This window comes from Dromaius novaehollandiae, chromosome 3 (assembly GCF_036370855.1).
Source record: "Dromaius novaehollandiae isolate bDroNov1 chromosome 3, bDroNov1.hap1, whole genome shotgun sequence".
In the NCBI taxonomy this organism is placed as follows: domain Eukaryota; kingdom Metazoa; phylum Chordata; class Aves; order Casuariiformes; family Dromaiidae; genus Dromaius; species Dromaius novaehollandiae.
Window position 1 is genome coordinate 63,582,394 of NC_088100.1, and position 20,019 is coordinate 63,602,412.

General features: G+C 39.8%; 1 protein-coding gene across 16 annotated transcripts in view; it reads right to left on the reverse strand.

The window, feature by feature from the left end:
• Positions 1–20,019, reverse strand: part of AHI1 (Abelson helper integration site 1) — a 121,588-nt gene that overhangs the window by 5,239 nt on the left and 96,330 nt on the right. For 10 of the 16 annotated variants that reach the window (XM_064509020.1, XM_064509018.1, XM_026119987.2 and 7 more), the window contains one exon: positions 15,470–16,719. The exons of 1 other annotated variant lie outside the window; for it this stretch is intronic. In XM_064509020.1, the coding sequence (XP_064365090.1) occupies positions 16,497–16,719 (223 nt within the window). In that variant the 3' untranslated portion in view covers positions 15,470–16,496. Of the gene's footprint in view, positions 1–15,469; positions 16,720–18,143; positions 18,289–20,019 lie in introns of those variants that run through there. 5 more of the 16 variants (XR_010388376.1, XR_003262114.2, XR_003262115.2 and 2 more) reach the window with 2 other exon arrangements.

Below are 20,019 nucleotides of genomic sequence, written 5' to 3' on the forward strand. Positions count from 1 at the left end.
TTCAGCTGTTGTAACTCGTTGATCTCCATTTAGCAACTTCTGTATTGTTTCCTCTTTTTATGGCACTTTGAAGGCGTGGGTTATAGAGCAGTGATGTAAAACAACAATCTTAGAAAACAACCTAAATTAAGCATCTGTTCATACCATTGGAAAAAAGAGGGAAAAAAGCAAATGTCCTTTGCTTCTATTAGCATTTTCAAAACGCCCACAGACAGTGCAGAGGTCTTTAACATTTAACTTTTCCATGGGATGTTTTGGGTTTTTCCCCCTGCTAAAGGTCCCCTTATGGAGACTGTTATCCTGCAAGTCTTATGTTTCACTCACATTAAATATCTCAGCTCTAGCACTGCTATCAGGCTACTGTTTTTTTCTATTAGAACTGCAGTTAATATCAAGGAGAGCCTTATTGTATGAGAAAATGTAACACAACCGCAGAAAGTTCCCCTTGTGCCAGGCAGAATCCTCTGTTACAAGATTTATTTACGCGTATTGTATTGTCCTGAGAATAGATCTAGCCCCTTCAAAGAGTCCATGTGTTATCTGCTGCTCCACCATGGGCAATGAAGCTACCTTCAGGGGCAGGTGGGGCTATTTATTTTCATCATACATTAGCACATTATGACATAAATCTATAGGGTCTCTATGAGAACTTCTTTTGTGAGGATACATCAAGCTGTACAGTTAGTGCTCCACTGAAATTCTTTGCCTTACATGGAATTACTGGAACAAATATAACAGTTCCTCTGTCAAGGAAGCACACTAATGATACTGCATGGCATGTATTATAAAGCGACTGTTTGTCCCTTCTGCGTACAGTTGCTCAGTTTGGGATTCCTTCCATGCATTCATTGTGTCTTTCAAAAGAAAAAAGAAAGAAAGAAAGAAGCGAGAGAAAAATCTCAAGCTATTTCTTCTGAGTTGAGAACTCCACATCGTAGCCAGGCACGTGCAGCCTGTTGCCTATTTTGTGCTTTGCCATGTTATGTAGCAATACAATAACTTTGTTCCCCTGAGAGGTGAAGTGGAAGTTGGTCTTCACCATTAAATTTTTTTATAGATAGCAAAGTCCATCCTTCCACCTGCATCCAAAGCACTAAGGCAGCTGGCAGAACAAAGCATGAGAGAAAAATAGCTGACCAGAATCTATCTGAAATTGCCAGCATACAGGTGCAGTCTTGTTTTTCATCTCAGTTGCAGCAGTCCCTAGTGACTGTCAATGTTTTACTGAGACTTATTAACCCTTTTTTGCCTAGGATGGACCAGAAACAAGAAAAAACAAATCAAAAAAATCCAAGTTAAAATTACATAAGTAAAGAAGCAGAATAGTCACATCTAGTCCAAAACTGTGCCGCAAATTAAGAGACTGCTACAAAAGCAAAAAAGAAACAGCAAAAGTGTGAGGAAAACTTTGCATCTTGGGATGGCTGAGACTGTTCCAAGCATTAGCATGTTACTCCTAACACCTGAATGAGGTGGTAAAGATAAACAGAGAAATCACCTACTGCTGAAGCATGGCCAACTCTTGAGCGTAAAGGAACAGTTGTTAAACAAGGAATAGTAAAACTAAACAATAAACTTGGATAAGCACCGTAGACAGGAAGTCAGGAAATATGAACAACTGAAAATAAAGATAAGAATTTGAAGATAGATAAGAATTCCCAAAGCTCCAGTGCAGCCGATTAAACATTCCTTTGGATCTTCAAGAAGTAGCAGCGAAGGGGTCCTATGATTTTTTAACTTTCTTGCTCAAAAAAGGCAGGAGAAATCCAAATGATCTGTGCAAAAAGCAGGATTGTTCTCTATGATGAAGTGTCTAAAGTGCTACTTCTCTGTCCGGTTGTTCAAGTCCTAAACTATGGGCTTCTACTACTTCCCTGGGGAGATCATTCCACACTTCCAATCTTAGGATTTTTCCATTTACATGTAGCCTAAGCTTTGCTTCTCATTTTCATCTCCTTCCTGCTGTTTATGACTCCCCCATTAAATAGAAAACATCCATCATTGCTATTTATGTTTCAAATATTTACCTCCTGTTCATGTCCTTTCTAGCTAAATGGCTGTCATTAAGCCAGAATATATTTAGTTCTCTCAAAATCTCCACGAAGTCAGCCCTTGATTACTCCAATTCTTTCTGAGTCTTTCCAGTCTTCCAAGTGCAGGTTCAGTGTGACCACAGAGAAGGAAAGAGTCTTGCTTCTCTCCACAGTGATCTAATACCTCAACACTGTCATCTCAGAATGCACTGGTCTTTTCTTTTTTCTTCTCCGATCACATGATGAGCACATGTTTAACTTCACTATCAGAGAAGTTTCTTCCCTTATGTAAAGTATATTTGGTCCAGATTACTTTTTCCCCCAACATCGATTTTTCCACAACAGCTTGGTTTCTGATCTAACCACATTTCTGATTTCTCACAAATACTAATATACTGACAGCTTCCTAGCAGGAATGAAAAGCCAAGCAATAGCAAGACTGAAAGTCCAAACAGGGAAGCAGCATTTGGGCCTCTTTTTACCTTCACTCTTTAGTGTGACCAAGTTAGGAGAAGAGACAGGAGGATGAATTAAAAAACAAGGGAGGTATTTTCTGCCTTGCTCAGCATGTTCTCCCAAGCGTGCTGCTTTCACAGTGTCTGTGCCTTGGCCTGCCAGGTGAGAAGCTCTGGTGCTATGCTCCAGCTTTAGCAGGACCCAAACTCAGCCCTATCAAAGCCTCTGTAGCTGTAAATAAGGTGGTCCTGGTAAACAGAGAGGAATGCATCAGATGGGGACGAAGAGGACAAAGCAGGCTGCAAAAAGGGGAAATGCGCGGTAAAGCTAGCATGGCATGAGCTCAGCTCTAGCATCAGCACTGCTGTGCATGAGCCAATTCAATTTGAGCGAGTCAGTTAAACATATCCTGCCAGGCTGGAGTTTGGGATTCCTCTGCTGCAGTTGAATCCTTGGGCCTCAGCAAAACCACCCACTTGGCTTCCCACCAGTGGCGGCAAGGAAAGCACTGCCTCTGGACCAGGGACGTGGACGCCTGCCACCCTGGAAAGCAGGGCCCTGACGCAATTCCTTGGCAGTCCTCGCCTGTGCTTCCTTTAGACTCACTCACATCGCTGTGCCAGTTGTGCCTCTTATATCCCTCATTTTGCCATACACAGACTCAGCAAAAGGAAAACCATTTCCCTTGCCAAGACAGCTTAACAGCAATCTTGGACGTTTTATTGGCTATAAAAACAGAAAATACAGTCATTTCAACAGCTCACTATATTCATCCTCATGTTTTTAGGCAGAATCAAGCTTAAGAACCATTCCTGGAATAGATTTGTTTAACCTATTCTTCAACAACTTCAGTGGCGAAGATGCCACAGTTTCTTGAGGCAACCTTCTTCAGGCCTCTCTGTCCTTAACAGCATGGTTTCTCAAAGTCTTACCTGAATCTTCCTTGCTATGATTTAAGCCTAGTCCCCCCCCCCCCCCCTTTTTTTTAATTGGCAAAAGGCATAAAGAACAATTTGTTATTTTCCTCTTTGTGGCAATGTAAATAATTAATATTAATAAATAATCATCTGTCTAATGAAATGGAATGAGATTTAGAAATATTAGTCATTAGAAATCTTCAGCTGAAGGGCAGAACAGCTTAGTAATGCAGTATGACAAAACGCGTTCTCTGGTTGTGTAGGGCTCTTAACTCTAATATTTCAGGATTTAAGTGGATTCACACTGTTAAATTGAAATTCCATAGTGAAAGGAATTCTAAGCTTGCAAAATTACTTCCCCCCATTCATAAATCATATCACTTTGCATATATTTGAATGGTCAAACATCTTTTTAGTCCCTGGAATGATTTGTTTTTTCATTAATGGAGACTAGATGAAAGCCACAGATAACAGCTCATAGTGATTGAACATAAAGTAAAATTCCTTTATTGTACAGGATCTGCAGCCCTAGCACCATGGCAATAATCTAATGATGCCAAAACTTGGATGCCCTTCAAATGCTTCAGAACAATAGGTGCTGTCAACATGACCTATACAAGGTACCAACAACTGAGAAACTCGAGTCTGAAGTAACACTCTCTTTCATTATGGACAGCACATAAATACAAAATCTCTGGAGGCACTGAGGAAATGCTATGCTAGCAGAAAGCTAGACTAGGGGCCAGGGTCATTCAGGCCAGAAATATTTAGTCTCCCAATTCTTATTTAGACCCTCCAAAATCAGGCTGCCATTGAAGCTGCTGATAAAACTCACAGGGGTGAACCAGAGCCTTTGTTAAAATATCACAGAGTAGTGAAGCCTAGCAGCTTCCACTGACTTCAGCAGGATTTGCCCAGCAATGAAACACGTAAATATTCATGCTTTAAGAACTTCTACATTTTAAAGTTAAGAGGAGCTCAGTATGGGTAATGGCTGTGAGGTGGAAGTTAATCACTAAGGCTGCCCCAGCACTTCAGTGCAGACCATAGACGAGCCTCCTCTGGGCCAAATGTGCAGACAGTAAAAGATGTTGGTTGAGGGCACTCAGCTGTACATCAGTCCCTTTAGAAGCAATGTCTGGCTTCTGCCATTTGCCACCACGCACCAAATTATTTTAATGGCTAGTTGGGTTATTCAAATCCATAGGTACTCAGTGTAGCATAAAACTAAAATACTGCTGAGGTGAACACATTTTGCTTGCAAGCAAAAAATGGTCTCTCAGACTAATATTTGGAATAGATTTGGCACCTTTACATGTTTTTTGGGAACTGAAAAGGGCAGAGAAAATAACCCAACCAAAACATGGCACAGTTAATTTCCTGACTATTATTTCCCTCCTTTCCGCGAAATGGTTGCATTTACTGACTACATTATTTCCTGAATAGAAATAGTGTTAATTCTGAGTTGTGGAGAAGGAATACATCCATAAAGAAAATAAAGTAAGATCATTACGAATTGTTCACTGACTCAAATCATAGAAGAAGAAGAGTGGACATGGAAAAAAGGCCCAATTCTCCAACAACAACAAAACATTTTCAATTGGACTGAGGTATTTATTTTAACTTAAACACATTGCTCAATGAATTAATGAACTGGAGGTACATAGATCAGGACCTGCCAGGAATTCTCTCCTCCTCTATCATAGTATTAGGCTGCACATTTTTCAAAAGCCTAAGTAGTTATAGCCTTTATTTGCCCTGTTTCTGCCCAAAGATACTGCTATTCCTTAATGAGGGAGCACTTACACTTGAGATGAGCACTGGCATTGCAGCACGACCTTCAAATGTTCTGATGCTGCATTATTATTTCACATACTGGGTGGATTGTAAAATAAGCACCATCTCCTCAACTGCTGTTTAATGTATTCTTTTTGTTATGAAATCAGCACTTCATCCCCTATGGTAGGTAGGCATTCCCATCTGTGGGGGACAACAACTTGTATCCTTTCCTTGCCAGCTTATCCAGCATTTATCTTCTCTCTCTGTTTTGACAGTAATTATCACTTATGAATGCAAGAAACCTGAGGGGGAAAGTAACCTCTCTTTCCTTTCCATGGAACATACTCCAAGGCTTTGAGATTTTCTGGCCAGACTCCCATCCCAGATTTTTGGAGCTCCAGTGGGGCTTGCTCTACAGTCTATTATAGCTGCCAGGGGAGATTGTGTTGTGATAAGGTATGGTCTCCAACTACAGCTGAATAAACCACCTTTACAAAGAAAGGGCTTTCTCAGAGCTTCTTCATCTCATGCCTGCTATTGCCAGCCCCCAAAATAAAATCATTAGAAATGCCTATCCAAGCCATAAGACTGAAAACCAGGAGTTACAAAAGCATGCAGAACAACCCCCCCAAACTTAGTCCCACCACATATATGGCCTATATGCCAACTGCTTACCGGGTCACACAGGTGTGTGGCAGCAAACTTTCAAGATTCTGCTAAGACAAGGGCTGGAGGATACATTGTCAGGGCATTTGTATACAGATTAGCTCTCACGCTCTCTCCAGGAGAAATAGCAGTACTCCCAGCTTAAGACAGGGAAATTGAGGCGGAGGTTCAATTTACCCAAGGCCATGCCATAAATCATTGGAACAGCATGATTAAAACTGAATAGTCATGGGCTCATGAGTTCTAGAGTAAGATTCAGGGTCAGGATTTTGCTCCAGTTAGAGATTTATGGCAGAGAAGGTAATGAATAAAACACTTTCACTGTCATTTTTCTTAAAGGACAGCTGTTAAGCACCAACACTGATCAAGTGGGTCTTACAGATGCTATTTTAGAGGAAGAAAAAGGCAACTAGTAATACTATGTATAACATAGAAAGAGAGGAAATATATGACCATGAAATATAAATGGTCCCAGAAACACATTTTTTTACTCTGTCACACTGCAGTCAGATAAAACTAAGCCTGTCCATAAGAGAGAGGAAAAAAAATAGTCGTGCTTTGTAACAAAATCACTTATACATAGACTGTGTGGAGCAGAGGGCTGTCTAACCTCTTTTCTCTATAAAAACCTATACATACAAACCTATATGTATTTAAGTAAAACTGACACGGCATTTTGTATTTTTGCCTTTGGTTCCTCCTTCCTGTACTTTGCACAAATCTTACTGGCTGCTATTTTACCGACTTGCACCACATCGCCCATTTCCAAAATCATTTTTAATTCTGATCAGGTCCTGCAAAGAGCCTGCAAACTTCTGGTGTTTTGGTGCATGACTTTTATAAGTACTACTACATTGTCCAGATCATTAGGGGAAATAGTGAATAGAAGTGACAGAGAACTGACCTCAGGGACCTTACTTGCAGCATCTCCCTAGCATGATAACTAAACTTCGGTAACTGTTCTTTGAATGCAGCTTTTCTTTTTTAATTATTTATGCATCAGCTCCTGGTCTAGGAGATTATATTTCTTTACTTTGTTTATTAAAAATATCACGTGGCACAGTATCAAATATCTTACCAAAATCAAAATTTATCACACCCATTATGCAGACTTATTGACTTCGCCCAGGTATACTGCCAAAGAAGCAAATTCATTGAAGTATTCAGTGTCAGTGTTTTTTATAAAAGGATTTTTCCTAAAAGATGGTCTTTTTTACATAAGGACAGAACTTCTCTGTGAAAAACTCTCAATGTTATCAACATTTTCTGTGATATTTTAATTACTATTTTTTACAGAATTATTGCAAAAACACTGCTGGTATTTTTCTTAGACAAATACTGATAAAACTACTTAGGACCATGAATTAGGTCAATGACCATTTCAACAAAAGTTTCAGTTTCAGTGGTTAAAAATTCAGGTAAAAATACTGTGAAAAAATTAATGAAAAACAGACCTAGATTAAACCCAACAAAATGGAAACAAACGTCATCATTTCAGCTTGTTTTGTGAAAGTGTTTTCCTGGTTTTCAGACAGCACTAGGATTCTAGATCACAATTTTAAACTTAATTTGGCCAAATGCTTTTCATCCTAGAGCAGGTACTTCACTGCCTTAGGGCAGAAGCAGCACAAAACAGTTCCATTCATACCTTTCTACTCAAAGACAGCTACAAGGACAGTGGTAAATAGCTAGTTGACCAACCTAAACAAAAACCTCAACCTTCAAAAAGCCCGGTACAAAACAAAGCAGCTGTATCAATATATACACGAATTTATCCAGGAGAGAATAAGCCCTTTGAGTTAGGAGAGGCATAAGCGAGTGGCTCTGGGGGTGGCAGGCTGGGAGGTGAGCGGTGGTTGGTGCTGGGACATCTGGCACACTGCCACCCCACACGTTTCTCTATTTCAGCTGGGCTCTCCCGGGGAAGGTGGGAGGCCGGCGGGGGGAAGCCAGAGTGGTTGTGAGGGAGAATGGGAGCTGCACCACAAATCGTGTGTCCTCCTGGGAGCCCTTAATCTTGTGTGATATTCCCCACTGCTGACAAACACGTGTATAACAGGGCCTGTTTTCCACACTGCTGCACTGTGCAGCAAAGAGCGTATCAGTGTGCCTTTCAAGCATTTCTCCACTGATTTTGCACAGGCTCCAGTGATAAGTGTGAGGTAGTGGCAAATCAGAAGTAAATTCTCTTTTTCTGTCTCACTAAACTCTTACTCAGTGCACGGGATTCAACCTGACCCTGCAAAATGTACTCATGCAAGCAGCTCCATCCAAGTCACAAAGCGACACTGCACAAGAAAGGTCAACCAGCGCTGAACTAAGGCTTCAGGTACAAATACACGTGTCTGCAAATTTGGAAGCTGTGTCGGTCCGCTGTCAAGCCCTACAAAAGCAGGTATCTAGACTTAGCTGATTCTAGGTCTAAGGAAAGATACTGAGGCTGCAGAAGAAGATACCAAGAGTTCAAATGAATTAGGAACAGGTTTCCTGAATGGGACACAGAGAAGTTTCCAATATGTATTCCCACACATCCAAAAAAAAGAACAAAACAAAAAAGATACCCCCAAACATTCACAGGTTTTAGAGTGCTAGATTCTTAGTGGGGGAAACTGGCAGGGTTTAACCGATATCAGTGAAGCAACCTCAACCTACAGAAAGACTGAATCTTCACAGTGTTTGACCAGTTTGTCACCTCAAGTCACACTCTTGCCTCTCCCAGCAAAACTTGTTCCTAGAATGAGTAACCAGAGCTAAACACCAGGTTTATAGTCTTTGGCAGCAGGCCCAGTCTAAGTGCACTTATTGCTCAGGCTAAAAGGGATTTTATCCTTTAAGCTTTCTCCTCCAAACCTCCCAGTTTTTCATGGCCCAGGAGAAATCTTCATTGGTAATGGTATGAGCTGACCATCAACAGCCTTTATTGCATCCTGCTTTAGTGGCATGAAAAAATCCCAGTGCATGCTAAATATTGTTAAAGCAATAGCTCTCCCAATGAACCAGACTGAATCAAATTGTTGCTACATGATAGTGCAAGCTAATTTGTTGGGTTTGGGATGTGGGTCTCAGTAATGGTTAGAGCAGGAGGCAGGAAATTGCATGCTAGACTAGACTATGTCTAGCAGGTCTCTATACTTCAACACAGAATTAGTCCAATGTTTAGAACCTGGGAAGTATCAGACAACCTCCTTCTGTGAATTCAGGGTATTCAGGGACCTAATTTTAGGCAGTCAAGTCTGCACCTCTTGGCCTACAAACCCTGTGTCAAAAAACTGCCTCAAGTGATTCTCAACAAAAGGCGGGTGCCCAGCTTTCTGGAGATAGCCTGAAAACCTGTAGTATTTTGTTGCCAGAGAGTATGAACAACAAAACTTCAGAGATGCTGAACTCCACAAACTGTCATCTAGGGCTTTTTCTGCTTTCAGAACAAACCTGAACCCTGACTGAAAGTTCTGCAAGCAAAAGCAGTGATAGCTACCATGTCACTTAATCCTACGGCAGGGAGCTTCTAGTGTTTCCCACCTCCTTTTTTGTAACGGCTTAATGATTAGAGTATGTACCTGGATAGTGGGAAGTCCGGAGCCCATGCCTCGCTCAGTTTGAACCTGCAGCCCCATCTCCAAGGAGCATGCCCCGATCAGAGAAATGCTGCATCCCCCTTGCTGCAGCAGTGCCGCTGCTGGGGAAGCAACACAGGCTCCCAACCAGCCTCGCCCACAACTTGCTGCCCTGAGCTGCTAGAGTGCCCACAGACCGCCACTGCATTTTGTCTAATGACTGTCTAATATCAATACAAAAGGCATTGTGAGCGATCTCGGTTCAGGTCTTCGTGAGCACCGTTGGTGGCCTTGCCCTTCAGCTCAGGGCTCGGGGTCTGCCTGTGGCCCCATGCGGGTGCTGGCTGCTGACCTGCTGGCGCAGCAGCCCAGACATTTTTGGCCAAGGCACCGGATCAGGAGCTTCAGGGTCTAAAACAGGAGTTGGGACTGCAGGACGTGCAGCTGTCTCCCTCTGCCGCGGTTAACAGTGAGCATGTTTGTCAGCCCTGCGCAGCCACCGGTGAGCTCTGATCACGCCGTTGGCTGAGCAGGCGTGATGGCAGGAGCCCTGGCCGTGCCGCGGACGCAACGCCCAGCGCATTCACTGCCCCTTCTGCCCTTTTCCTGATAACACTTTCTCATTACGACATTATACCAAATCACAAGGGGGATTAACCACCCCCATATAAACTTATTATAGGCTTATGCAGGCTGTTGGAGCTTGGCTTTAGATGGCATTTTTTTTAATGAGTCTGGAGCTGATGTCGCTTTACAGCCATGACTGTATATCCCCATTAACTGTTGAAATTAATACAGGACATAAAATTAAGCTGCTTTATCCAGTGTCTATACAAAGGTGTCAAAATACTGATGATATATACACAGAAAAAAATGGCTGATGATGCAACTGCAAAATAAAAACATCAAAGTGGAACTAAAGGAACATTTAGACCCCATAATAAATAACCATTGCCAGGTAAATAATATAAAACAGGTGGTGATGTTAACAAATTGCATTTACAATGCACGTCTCACTCTCACCTGCAGCAATGGGTAAGTGGACAGAGGCTCATGTACATTAAAACAACTAGAGCAAGCAAGGAAGCAAAACAGCCTATTTCACTCATCCAAATTTGGGAGAGAAGAAAGAGGAATTTTCCTCAAATTTCACAGAAGTGCAGTGCAGAATAGGATACATTTAGACATGGATTAATAGCGGGATAATCCAAGTCTGAAGGTATCCCCAGAAAAAGATGAAATTCAGTTTATCTTCATCTTAACTGAGAACCGAGGCAAACAGTTTAGGATGAGCAGTTGAATACATGGAGGGCAGACTGATCATCTTCCTAAGAATGGAGCAGTATGAGACATTTGGAAAAAAAGTGATTTGAGAGAAACTTAGTACTAATTTTCTTTCCAACTCATAGAACTTAATTGGAAAATCATGCATTGGAAATCTCTCAGTATTATTAAAAAAACTGTGTGTGCTTAATGCAGGTAGAAAAACACAAATATGAGCTGATCAAGAAGAAAGTTTCACCAACACAGTGTGTTTCAGCTCCAAGTCTTACTTTCATCATCAGAAAAACATGGTTAGTGCCTGCACTGACTCACAAAATGTGTGAAATGAGGTTCCTCTGTTGAACATGTCCACAGAGTACCATTAACTGTCTTTCTGACTCCCAGCAGAGTAGGATCTAAGCCAATATATTCTGCAACAATTTCCTTTCCAGCTAGTACCTCTGTCTGCACTGACTTTGCCATGCACATTGCAGGACGTTAGTGAATGTAGGTCTGGGAGTGATTTCTAGATTCAGAAAAATAATGGTAATACTGGTCTTTCTGTCTCACTCTTTTTTCCCCCTTGTTCCAACTATACCTGTATTTTATGTGACTACAGAGCTTTCAAACAGCTATATCACAACAGTCTGTCGCAAGTGTATTGGGTGTTTCAGTTTGCCAGACCTGTCATAATAAATTAATTACAGGATGTTGCAGAAATGGCTGAGTTCCAGCAGCATCTTGCACAGTTTAATATAGCCCCATTTCCCCATTTCAATGTATTTGTGGTTAGATAAATCCTCAGAAAATTTACAGCTGCTACACACTAGTTTATTATACTCCCTGCCTGTGCAGGCGATGTAAGTGCAACAAGAATTTGATGTCGTCTTAGTGCATAGATTTTACTGATACTGCGTTACTGGTGTGGAAACATTTTTCTGCTAAAAGTGGCATCTGCAGTTTCTTCTGAGTATTTGCATCTGAGCATTAGACAGGAATTGTAAAACTTGTTTGCCACAGCCTGACACAGTGCAAAATCATTTGGCCTGACAAAGGCCTCACAAAAAGTCAGGTAGCTGCAGTTTTAGATGAAATGCAGAGCAATCACTTTCATTTATGAGTGCAAACTAAAATGGATTTTTGTAGATGCTTTAGGTGATGTAGATTAATGGATAAACTACAATCTTGATGTTGTTACTGAAAGCCTAGACCCTGCTGACTTTGCTGTGGCTTTGCTGCAGTATAGGGGTCTATTTTGAGCAGCTTGCAGGACTGGGACTCTTCTGTATACGTGGCCCTGCTGCAACACAGACCATTCGGCAGGGGAAAGCAGCAACCAACTGGCATACAACAGACAGAACAAAGGGTAAAACTCTTGCCAAAAACACTGGGAGGGGAGCACATCTAAGTGCTCTACTAAGTGCCATGTAAGAAAAGGATCATACAATATTTAATGCTCAAAACAGCAGCAGCTAGAAGCTTGTGTGAAATCCTCATCTCCACTCTAGCCATTTTATACCAGATGAAGAGGCTGGAGCTGCATGAGTCTATGCAGATGCACATACTGCAGCAGACATCCATGAAGGCATCCTCTGAAGACCTCTGCCAGAACCAAAGTTTCGGCAGTCCCAGACAGCACTACAAGCTGTATATGATTTGGACCTTTCTGCACTGTGGCTCAGGGTTAGGAAAGTGCAAAGTTACGAATTGCTGGAGAGACACAAGAGAATCTTCCTCATGGGTTCTAAAAGTTCATCCAAAAGGCTCCTGTAAATGGCACAAAACTTAGTATACTAAAAGGTGAAGTGGTTAAATATCTGAAGTCCAAAAAACATGACTGAAGCCACCAAAGCTTTGCTTTAACACGCCTTCCCACTATCTTCTGTTCCTTCTTCTTAAGTTCCAATTTCTAACTGCCACATTCGTGCAAGTCTCTCCCAGACAGTAGTTTTCTCAAGTTGCTTATTTCCCTCTCTCAGACCTCCTCTCATTTTTATTCCGTACGTGCAGCGGTTTTGCTCCAAATGCAGATATTTTATTATATTTATAATTTTGAATTGATACAGTATGTTTTTACAGGTGCAAGTGCATATCCATAAATTAATTTCTCCACACCACTTTGGAGAGCCATTGGACAGAATACTAAGGAAAAAAACACTACAGATGTGCACATGAATCTTTCCAGCCTTCCTTCACTATTCAGAAAATACTTGTTTTTCTCCCAATTTCCACATTCATAAAACAGGCTGTAGTGCATACATACTAATTTCATATGATCTAGAAAAAGATCACTAAAAACCCCCACCACTCTTTGTGTTTACCAAACAAGTGTTTTTGCTTTAGTCTGTTCCTGCCTTAAATGAAGTATTTCCTATTCACCTTAGTAATTAGAGCAGAAGGATGTAGTGAATGAAGTGCCTCATTATCAAGTTTGTATCCACAGTCTCTGCAGAATGGCTACCATGCCAGCTATTTTTCATAGCTGTCTGCTTTTGCTTGTAATGGGCCATTGTTAACCCTAAATGATCCTGACATTCGATTCACCCTCAGACAATTGGGTCCAGCCGGCAGATTTAGTTCACTAGTCAACAGAGACTTTCAGTTGTCATGTTCCTCTGTGTTCTCATTAGCCCTTGTTTGACGGTGATCCATCCGCTATTGCCTTCTGAATTAAGTGATGCTACAAATACACTACCCGTGTTTTATGATGTCTGCTCCTTAAATTATTCTAAGGAAAAAAACTACATGCAATCTGATGGTTATTGGGAAACACAAGGAAAAAATATGCCACCCCTTCTTCTCTATTTTAATTGTTAATTTGTGCATTATTCGTGATGTCTCTACCAAATGACAAATATGTAATAAAAGGAGCTGCATGCGTGCTGCAACCACGCAACCTCCCCACCCCGCCAAAATCCCTAATAATAACAGCCCTAGTACTTTGCTACTATCACTACGCACTTAAAAATATCTAGTATTTAATCTTTTTTCATACCGATTTTTACATGCTTTGTTCCAGCACTGAGATAGCATCATCAGTGAACAGCATTGACTTTAACCTGTAAATACTCCTCAAACAGGTGTTTACAACTCTGGCATCTCAAATCATGACTTAGGGAGCAATTTTGCAGTGCACTCATGCTTTAGGACACTTAATGTAGTTCTCCTTTAATTACATAAAAGAACAATTTTTTTCAGTAGGTAACCTGAATCCTTTTGGAACTGATTTCTTAAATTGAAATTTAACTCCTTCAAATACTTGGACAATTTTAAGGAGATGTAGGCAATGTACATTTTGAAGTGATTTGAAAAATCACTTTGCATTAACATAAAAACAGAAACAAGATGCATTATGTAAAGTTAATTTCAAAAACTAATTTGCACTCTATTCCAAACTGTTTAAAAGTTTCATTTTTTCTTGTAAGTTTAAAATCCCAACAGCACTGCCTGAAGAATGAATGTAGGTAGGCATAGTCAGAATCCACTAATACTGAAGAGAAAAACAAAGTATTTGCCATAAAATGAATGTATTAGCCATATTTCTAAATAAAAGGTAAACATTATGCATGATTGATAGTAATTTGATTAGAAACAATTTTAGTTTGAAGGTTCTAATTTCAATATTGAAAAATCACTTAGAAATGTTGTTTCTTTAAATGCAAATCTTTTTTTTTTCTTTGCTTTCTGTTAAATAAATGCAGAAAGCTCTAATACTGCAGTGAAACAGTATAAAGCAGTAGAAGAATCTAACCAAGAGGTAGGGAGGAAAAATTATACAGGCAAAACATCCTGCAATTAGAAAAAAAGCATTATGAAAAGTTTATTTTCAACTCCATTCATTTTCATGTCTAGTCTCTTATCTGATTTCTTCTGCTTAATTGTTATTTGGAACAGTGCCTTGGAAGACACTACTGCTGCCTCTCCTCTCAATTTGGAAAGTGTGGCAAAGCAGCTCTATTCAGCTTCAGAGCAGTGAACATAATTGGAGCCCTAGTTCGCAAGCATGAAAGGAGGTGCTGTGCCTTTGATTAGAACTACCATCTCTCTGTGGTGTTTATCTCAAGTGTTATTTCTGTCTTCAGTGTCCATAATGCCAAATTAACATTTTACAATGCTTCCCAATGAGCTTCCAGATCTTGGCTACTGCTCAGCTCTCCCTGGCGTGGAGCTTGATGTCATTCTCTGCTCTTATTTTAAATGTGACCCAGGACATTTTAAAAAACATAAGATGGTAAGATTCTTCTCTCTCAGAAAATGGGTAAATCACACAGAATTATGTGTTAGAATATATTTCAATAGCTGAGAGATAAGAAGCTAGAAGCCTTGCTGCAATTAGGCAGTCCCAGGACTAACACAATTTTACACCATGTATGACGAGGGAGAAAACAAGAATGTGGCAGCACATGTGTGTAAGTTCCATTTAGGGCATACAGAGGCACCGGGCAGAGCAGAACTAGGATTGTTAGCAAGGAACAATTATCAATGGGGCCAAGAAAGAGTATTTTCTACCATGTTTTACTCAAAAGAAATATGTTCACAGATTTTTCTGGCTTTAAACCATGTGCAGGGAAGATATTACAATATACAGCAACTAGTCCTCTGCATCTGGGTGCATTTCACACATCAGTGCCCAACATTGTTATTCTCACTTCTTTTTTTAATGGAATCAAGTGCCCCGTCTACTAAATAAGGGCTTTCTAATTTTATGTTATTTATTGCTTCAGAGGGGGAGGAGAAAGAATTTCCTAGCAGAATAAAAATAAACTGGACATTATCAGCCAGAAAAAATACCAACTCTAACTGATAGAAAGTGTTTCATTTAATAAAAAATGTAAATTATTCAGAACTGCAGATAATGAGTGAGATCATTAATAAAAGTTCACCACATAACGCTTGATTAAAAATAGATTAATGACACAAACAAGTGAATAAGGACTACACAAAAAAGTAAAACAAACAACAGTTTGATATAAAATATTTCATTCAGGGAAAAGAGAGTATATTTGGCAATACTGCTGCCAAAGCAGCCAGAAAGTCTAACAAAACTGTAATGCACATTTATTATATGCATAGAAACCCTGTCTGAAAACACAAATGGCTAGACTTTGCAATACTTACTTCGACTGGTAAGCATGAGCAGTCCCACTGAAGTCAGATTAGTTGCATAGGTAGTTACTCAACAATTCGCTCAAAAGCTGCAAAACGTAGTCCAAGTGAATATTTGATGTCAGGAAAATATTTTTATAAAGCTTAAGCTTTCAGGTACACTGTAGTGTTGGCATTCCTTTGGAATGTTACCATTCCAAACACTGCTCTATTATATTTACAACAAATTCTGAACTGCTGATTTAATAACTTCTGTCATGGCTAGGCTTGTTTTGGTTTAGATCACACTTTTCGACTCAATTATTCTCTGCTGACGATGGATTGGTCTGCAGATTTCACACTTCCTAGCTTCATCCGAAGTCTACTGAAATGCCTGTCTAGCCTACACTAGGGGGCTAATCAGATCTTAAATTCTTTCAAATTGCCTTTGTCAGTGGGGTTCTCAGGAAATATCAAAGTACATTTCAGATTTTACCGGTCCAGTGAGGAGCTGAATATTCAAGTTCTGTTGATTTCAAGAAAACCAGGGGGATGAGGGGGAGGAATTATTCTGAAACAGGCTTGCACCACTGGTAAGTCACAAGTGGCACCGTTTTTGTATTTCCTTATTTTTTTGTCTTTTATTTCTTGATAATCCTAGAAGTGAGATCAAAATTGCAGTACTCAAATTCATTTTTCTGTGTATACTGAATGTCACACCAGTGTCTGAGATTAAACTATGACTATACATCATAGCATTCAGGCTCAAAGGCAATATTTGTCTTTCCATTTGTGCTTGAGTTTGAGCCTCTCCCTGCTCTTTTCTTCTTCAATTCCACCCCATGGGCTGTAGATTCATTTTTAACACCATTAGCTGTAACTGATGATACAGGAGTATCATCCATTAAGTTGGGCTGATTTTCTGTTTCATTCTTCTGTATCCTTTTCTTCTTTTTCCTTGCACCTCTAGAGGAAGGTGGAAATAAAAAGAGCAAAAGAAACACATAAAGTTAACTTCAGTTTAGAGCTTTTTCCACCCACACCTGACATGTTAAAACAATTGCCTGCCTGTCCCCCTTGAGTACAATGCAGAAACAGCTATAAAAACTACTGTTCCATTGCAGAACAAAAACAGAAAAAACATGAGGACAAAATATAGGAGACCATTCCGAATCCATTAGTCTGCCTTTCAGTGCATGTCCTAGTGCTGCTTTGAAAAGAACTGCCTATGTTCTTAAAAATCAGGTAGAGCCTTGATTAATAATCAACAGATGTAATTAAAAATTACTAACCTCCTCCTCTCATAAAAGTCATTGCACTTCTTTTTTTATTTTCCTAAGCTCAAATGCCAACATACTTGCAAATGAAGAGAGATTTCTGGTTTATTTATTCAACTACTGAAAGGAAGTCAGGCAGACAAAGTGCAAAAAATTAGTCTGCTCACTTTAATTTACCTGAAGTAGGATACATTTATGAATCAGAAGTCGTTTTAATGTCAGTTCATGCTTATCACACTTCATACAATGCCTAAAGCATCAATCCAGCCCATATCCTCCTGTATCTTTCCCAGTTAGTGCCATTTAAAAATGGGATTAGACTGGTCTTGCTGCTGATGCCAGGGAAAATGCAAAGCTTACACCACTTCTACCATGAATTCCCATTTTTGCAAAAGTTGTAACTTTATTTAACTATGAATAAATAATAGTACTAGAGTTTAATCTTTCAAGGACAGGTACTGCCTTTGTTCAAAATATGTGCTGCCCATAGCACAGGCAGGTCTTGGTTTGTGACTGGAAGTGTTAGATGCTGCTGAAACGTATGTAAACAAGTAGATGATTCAAGACTAAAGACAGTAATGAAGTGTGTGCAGTTACCCCAAAAATGTTGATGCAAGAGCAGCAATTACTCTTGGTGATATTGTCCAAATGTAGCAAAATTTTACAGATGACATCCTTTACACATCAGCGTTGCTAATGGAATTATGGCTGTCTGCCTATAGCTTGAAATTTTTTACTCTGAACTGTGTATTCTTGAAATAGGTAAATTGCTGCAGCTCTAATAGTGGAACACGCCAAAAGAAAAGGTTCTAGAGTTTAAGGCCCTCTGCTTTAGGATTCCTGGAATCATTTGAGAAGTACCGCTGTATGAGGAAACTGGGGCATAGAATCATAAACAGTAATTTAAGTATCAATCTACCAAACTAAGCATTCACCTGGGCCTAATGCATAATCAATTGTAAATTTACAGAGCAAGCTCTACCTAGCATAGCTCAACAAAACTGTACCACGGGAATATACCTAAGGAGATTGTGTCTGTACTGACAAATGGAATCTAACCATTAATATTAGGAGGGTGAGGCTACCATGCATGTTTTCAGTAAAAAAACTCACCTACTCAAATTTTGAGAAGTAGTTCTCATCTTTTTATTATTTTGAGTATCACATGTGGTGATCATCAAATCTTTGAGCCTCCTTATATAAAACCTTAGTTCACTTAGCATACATCACATGGACATTTCTCTGTTTCTTCCAAAATCTGGAAAAAACAGATTAACTCTGCTGAGGGGTGGATATGGCATACGGGCTTGCAATTCACTTTCTTTCGCTGGAAATGTTACAGCTGTAATGAATACTGTTCTAATAGGCAAAATAGCAACCATTCATCTCCAGGCTCGAAGAAAGGTATAATGAGTTGTGCAGGTGCTAAAACATTTTCACTTCTCCATAGTGAAACTGTGTACTTGGCAATTACATCTCACTTGATTCTTCAAAAATTTATTTACTGCATAATTAGCATGTGACATGGATATTGAGTGTATTCTCACAGAAAATAGGAAGATGGAAAGTTTTAGGTGAAGCAAGTATTTAAGTACAGATTGGACTGGATCTCAAGTCATGAGGTGTTGCTATTGGATGCTAAAATAGAAACCTTTTCCAGTTAAGATCTTAATATTCGCAAGCACATTGTTTTCTAGGAAATTTCAAGACATGCTAATTGTGCTGAACAAAAAAAGGTTTCAGATAAAAAGAAGTGAGAGACTTAATGATGTATCTGCAGGCATTTTTCTGAAATGTTTTACCATGTAATCTGTACTACACAGATAGATAACTTGTAAACAGAAACATGGAGCAGTATTTCAAACCAAGAGCATTAGAAATGCAAGAAGATCCTCCTCTCTTCCAGCTCCCTGAATAAGGCAAAACCCTGTAGTCTCCTCTGAAATAACTTCATACATGCAGTCACTGCCACAATTACAAAGACAAATGGATCCCATTTCTTTGTGTTCTAAATCACGGAAGAACTCAAAAAGCATATGCTTGCAGATTCAAGCTTTAGATCAGGAATAGGCATTAGTCAGATCTGCATTCTGATCTTAAAAATTGAGTGAAAGCAGCCCTTTCCACAGACAGACAAAACAAAACCACAGGGAAAAAAAGACAGCAAAAACTTAATAAAATCTAGAATGTCCTGGAGCATGGAAAAAAACTACAGCACTGCATAGTACCAACATGCCTATCTTCTTCCATTTCAAATTAGCTCTCTCCTGACAAAGTATAGCATCAGACACTACACCACTGCACCAGACATTGCCTTTGACTCTCCCTCACTACTGATCAGGTGTAAATGACTTGGTACCCTGAAAGCTTGAGAATGAGGCTTTGCAACACTGCTGTTTAGCCATACTGTATAGCAGTGACATGAATCGTGACTTTCATGTTTAGGCTGGCATCTCCATGATGTTCCCACTCCCTACTGTTCAGGAGGAGGGAGTACATTCCAGGTGCTTTTTTTCATCTTGCAACGGAAAAGGCTTTTGGCCTTTACTTCTTCAGCATGACACACTAGTGTAACTCAGGTCAGTTTCCACCAAAATGAGTATTTTGTATTTCATATCACTCAAAATACTTTAATTTGATTAAATTATTTCTAATTCCACATTTTAAATCTGTGGTCCCACATTCTTCAGTGGCTACCTGGAAAGGTCACTCAAAAGAATTGTTTGCTTAAGTTCTACTAATACAGTTGAACCATATCAAATTTTGAATCCTGTCTTTTGACAGACTGTATCAACTGTGACAGTAACTCTACTGTAAGGCATTTCCTTCCTTAATGTAAGTCTTGTTAGAATACTTCAACCCTGAATTCTGTCAGTGTGCAGTTTACAGTCTCTTCTCCTCAAACACGCGTGTTAAACTTTCCACTCACAATTCATTTTCAAATCTAGATAGAGCTAGAGATAGAAAATTAGGATTTAAAGAAAAGTTG